The sequence below is a fragment of the Sinocyclocheilus rhinocerous genome, unplaced genomic scaffold (genome assembly GCF_001515625.1).
Source record: "Sinocyclocheilus rhinocerous isolate Xijiao unplaced genomic scaffold, SAMN03320098_v1.1 scaffold441, whole genome shotgun sequence".
In the NCBI taxonomy this organism is placed as follows: domain Eukaryota; kingdom Metazoa; phylum Chordata; class Actinopteri; order Cypriniformes; family Cyprinidae; genus Sinocyclocheilus; species Sinocyclocheilus rhinocerous.
The window spans coordinates 69536-74987 of NW_015640440.1; the positions used below are offsets into that span (position 1 = coordinate 69536).

The following is a 5452-nucleotide window of genomic DNA, read 5'->3' on the forward strand; positions in this document are numbered from 1 at the left end:
GTTATCAGTTTGGTTTTTGGAGGCACCATGCATAAAATGGGATGCAGACTGAAAATATACAGTATGTAGTCAATTTAACTTAAAAATACTTTATTGGCTTAAATATTTCACATGCAGAATTGCCAAAGTAACAAACATGTCTCATAAAAAACAGAAACAGAAACAGAAATCCTAGTACATCCCTACAACTTTATTTTATTTTATTTTATTCTATTCCTATTCTATCTATAGCACACCTGTACATACAATTTATTCTTTTTTTGTGGTTTATATTTATGCATGTGTATTTTATTCACATCTTATTTGTATTATCTGTGTGTTGTTGTTGTCTCCGTGTACTGGAAGCTTGTGACACTATAACAAATTCCTTGTATGTGCAAACATACTTGGCAATAAAGCTCTTTCTGATTCTGATAATACATTACATTATAATACATTATAATTATAATACATTTCAATATTTTCATATTTACTGAATATTCATTTATTTAATATTTGTCACAGTATCTTACATGTTGTAGTGTATTATATGTTACAAGAGCATATAAGTGATCCAGTTCTGTTGCAACCAACCAACTCTTTTTCGCTGGGTTTATCGCCGCGGTTGTTGTGTGATTTCACAGTCAGTAGCGCCGCCTGTCGCTTGAAGGCGGTATTGGCCGATGAACACATTGTGATGCGTTGCGCCACACCGCCACAGTGTGTCGTTCTCCTTGCAAACTTACCATCCCGCGTTAGCGCAGCGGAGGAAACGACAGCATCTCTCATTTCACTAGAGGAGGAAAACAATGCCACTAACTCCAGGTGCACCGAGTTTACGCTGAGATTGACACAAACCATCGCTGTATCATCTATGCGGAGCGGGACGGGACAGGTGCACGGGGTGCAGGGCTACATTAGAAAGAAGACGAGAGCACAGACCCGCTTCGTTTGAAAGTTTAAAACCCCATAAACACCGAGACGCTGCGACAGTCGTCTTCTCCACTGGATCCCGGGTGCGTTTCTGGCGCGTTTCCCAGTGCGTAAAAACGCACGAGCATCGGGAAATTCCAAGAGTGCAACATTGCAACATCATCACTGCACTACAAGCTGCGCGAGCAAGCGTGCGCTGCAAACACAACAGCACGAGCGCTCCAACAGAAGTGCACTGATATTTCCCATCTTTATATATATGACAGCTCGTGATTGCATCCATCACCAGATGGCTGACTTGGTTTAGCTGATCACTGGCACTCGATCTAGCGTGGGAATCATAAGGAGAGGACGATGTTGTTGAAGGAATACCGGATATGCATGCCACTAACAGTGGAAGAGGTAAGTTCGGGAAGTTTATATTTAGTGATTGTGATGGTGAGATGTTGAAAAAATGAAAAACAGTTGATTCAGTATATCCAGCAACTCATTTGGAGATGCGAATCAGAGTGGCGTTTACTCCAGTTACGTGCATTGCAGTTAATTCGCCCCAAATGCAATTTTCGTCTATTTTAGTTCAGTTTATTCCAGTTTTATTGTTTGCAACTTTTCCCTTTTTCCCCAGAGAAACATTACAGAAATCCACTTGGTGGTGCTGTGGAACTTTCAGTTCCCGTTACTCTTCGGCTGGGATTGGAGAAGTTGTTGTTCATTTAGTGTGGCTTTGACATGCACTTTTTAAATGGGAAAACAAGATGGTGATGATTATTTTGATAAACTGTTCATTGCAGTCACTGGTCGAGTACCTATTTTATAACGAGTCATTTACACAGAATAGACCGTTTATTAATTTATGTTAGCGCACACATACCTAAAAGTTGACAAAATAACTTATTGGCAATTCAGTGGCATGTATGAAGGAAAACATGACTGGTTTAGGAAACCAGAAAAACTCATTAGCTCAGTGTAGAATGGAAAATCTCCTCTATGAAAAGTAAATGTGTGTGTGGATAAATATTCATTTTTGTTTGTTTTATTCATTATATTACTATGTTTGTTGACCATAATGTCTTCATAAGCAACATTTAGTGCTTTTAATGTGATCTAAACATTGAGAACTATTATCCTGACGATTTCTCTTCCCACTAACTATGGTACCAATATTAGAAGATGTGTATGCGCATAAATCTGCATCTCAAATCGACTGACTGAATGTAACTGGAATGGATTTGAGCAGAGACTATCAGATCTATCAGCGCTTCTTAAGTGCTATCTTGCCGTCATGTGCTTTTGCAGCCCATCTGCTGACTGACACCACAGATGCATTTTGTGTTCAAGCAAGCTGCATGTTAAAAAGCATCAGCGTTAATATCCATGCTTAATAAATCTAGGTACCCATCCATTTGTACGCTGTAAACAGAGTAAGCGAAACCCCAAATTAGCATTACATTCTGATGTTTTTTTTCTTTAACAGATTTGATTATCATTATAAATCAATCACCACATTCATTATGTGTTTGTGTACATGGGCGTGTGTTTTAATAAGAGGGAACAGCCATCTGCAAGCGTTATGAGTGATTGATTTACCTAGCAACGGCTGGGACTGTTAGTTAAAATCTGTTTGGTCAGTTAAAGGTCTCATGAGAGGTTACTGAGCTGATTACAGGTCATGGCATCCCAGATGTCTTCAAATGACTGTTGCATTTAACAACCTCATGTTGACTGCAAAACATCAAGGACATTTTCTTGGCGCTTGGAAACAAGTGTGACTCTGGCTTTTCCTGTGTGTTGTATATATGGAGCACAAAACCAGCCATAAGGGTCAATTTTTCGAAATTGAGATTTATGCATCATCTGAAAGCTGCATAAATAAGCTTTCCATTGATGTATGGTTTATTAGGATCGGACAATATTTGGCCGAGATACAACGATTTGAAAATCTGGAATCTGAGGGTGCAAAAAAATCTAAATATTGAGAAAATCATCTTTAAAGTTGTTCAAATGAAGTTTTGATATATTTATGGTAGGACATTTCCAAAATATCTTCATGGAACATGATGTTTACTTAATATCCTAATGATTTTTGGCATAAAAGAAAAATCTATAATTTTGACCCATACAATGTATTTTTGGCTATTGCTACAAATATACCCCAGCGACTTAAGACTGCTTTTGTGCTCCAGGGTCACATATCTGAGTTATCCTCTCTGTATGCGTGCAGGGAGCAAACATTTCTGATAACATTTATCCTTGAGTGATAAAGACCTCTAAGTCACCTCCCAGACTTATAGATTAATTATAGATAATTCAGTTGTGGAGGGATGCCAGAAAAATGACTGCAGGAGTGAGGTGATAAAATGAAAGCACTTGCCCTGAGCTTTCCTTTCAAACTCTAGTAAGCTTTAGATCATCTCATCGCATGATATGATTTTTTCCCCCTTCATATACCGTAGAAAATAAGCTGTGAATCTTTAGGTCGACATCAAATTGTTTTGATTCAGAAGTGTTTTGCAAATTCAGAATGAATCAGTTTCATTCAGTTATTAGGGTTGGAAAGGGGTGGAAAATTTCTGGAAATTTTCCAAAAATCCTTGGAATATAAAAAAAAAAAATCCTGGAAAGTTTCCCAAATTTACTGGAGATTTTCCACCTTTTTGCAACCCTATTCAGTATACATTTTAATATATTGTTCAGTGCATTTAAAATGCATTGGTTCTTTAAAAAAAATAAAATTCTCTTAAAGTAGACGATATACATGTGTACAAATTTTTATTTATTCATTTTTTTTATACTTTTGTTTGTACCGAAAGTAACTTCATACTTGGTACCAAAAGTAAAATGTTCTGACCGATAAACCATGTTTATTTTTTATCATTTGCAATTTTATATAGGCATACTTCATCCTACAATATGGAAGATTAGTGGATGAAGACATTGGATATGTATTGATCTGTAATTAAACATTTTATTTTATAATTTATTACCAAAACATGCACTATCAAAAATAAATAAATAAATAAACTTCAGTGTACTAAAATATCAATTAAAGTCACTAATAAGTCAAGTGTGCAAACAAGTGAGTAGCAAAACATACCATACAGTTTTAAGAAACAAAGAAATCAAAAAAATGTAAATGTGTGGTGAAACAGTATGAACATACAGTGTAAAAAATGCTGAGCAGACTTGCTAGTTTTATATGATTGAAACCGCTACAGCAGCAGACAGAGAAGGTGCATGGGCATTAATTCGCATGATTTTAATGTTGTTTATAGTTTTTATCCAAAAGTAGCCTAATTTGTATGAAACACACAAATGCTCACATTCAAGCATTTCGATATTTACATTAAAGGATGATACTGTCATTTCTAATGTGTGCCAGTTTTGTTCAGCTCTGTTGCAGCAATTATTAAATCTCAACTGTGAAATAAATACAGTAACATCTTTATTAGGTGAGAAATTGAGCCGTGACCATCTGAAGCTCAGGGGCTTCACAGGTGAAAGGAAAGATGCTTTCTTTGCTTTAATTGGTAATTTTTTTCTGCTGAAACTCAAGGTTCTCTTAATAATGGATTGTAGTGACTTTCACTAGACACTGAACAGATGAATCTTCACTTGTCATGGGCATACAGAAGCTTTAGGATTTTACTTGGACAAAGCTTGTATCTCTGTTCCCGCACAGTATGGTGGTTTGAAAGCATGCACTCCAAGTTGGCATAAAAAAAAAAGTGGATGTTATTGATCTTATTGTGTCTAATTCATCCATTCAATCCAAAAGTTGGTTTGACGTTGTAAATGTTTCATCAAAATTTAAACCTGGTCAATGTTTAATCAGAACACTCATCTGAAGGGTTGCCATGTCGACTTATAAGCGGTTTGGGCTTGGCTCATAAAGTGAACAAGTTAATGGAGTTGTTAAAGTGGGCAGGTCATGATACATTTTTGTCTTGTTTTCAATAGGGAAGTTACGAACTGACTTTAGTAAGTCAAGTCAGACCCTCCTGTTTCGCTTCAAATTTCGAAATTATACAGTCTAATTTAAATCAAAAACTGCTCCTGCTGCATGTGTGCAGCATCTTTGTTTGGATCGTGATTCAAATGCAGTGGTTACCTCTAATTTTAAAGTGCCCCTATTATGCCATTTCCAATATTGCCTTTCATGCAGTGTGTAATGTAGCTGCATGCGAATGTAAACGATCTGCAAAGTTGAAAGTGCACGATAAATTTTAATAAAAATTTTACAATAAAAGTTATTGTCTCCCAAAATAAGGAATCGACTCAGAACAGCTGAAACGAGTCGTTAGTAATTAGAATCCAAGAATGCGAATTTGCATAATGCGCGCCTATGTTCTACATTGGCCGGCCGCGAACAACTTGACCCCGCCCACAAACACTCTAATCTCGGCGAGTTCAACGCGGGATTCACAAAACTCTTCTGTTGAAAGATGGATCAGTATCCTGTTTATTTGGACCAGCTGCTCCACTGAATCACAACCTGTAAGTATGATAAATAATAGATGTTTATATTTTCTATAGAGCGTTC

General features: G+C 36.6%; 1 protein-coding gene across 1 annotated transcript in view; it reads left to right on the forward strand.

Annotated features, from left to right (window-relative positions):
- The first annotated feature begins 637 nt into the window (after nt 1-637).
- LOC107752702 (cytoplasmic phosphatidylinositol transfer protein 1-like) overlaps nt 638-5452 on the forward strand; it is an 88999-nt gene continuing 84184 nt past the window's right edge. The window contains exon 1 of the mRNA XM_016568725.1: nt 638-1314. Coding sequence (XP_016424211.1) covers nt 1267-1314 — 48 coding nt within the window. The 5' untranslated portion in view covers nt 638-1266. The remainder of the gene's footprint in view (nt 1315-5452) is intronic.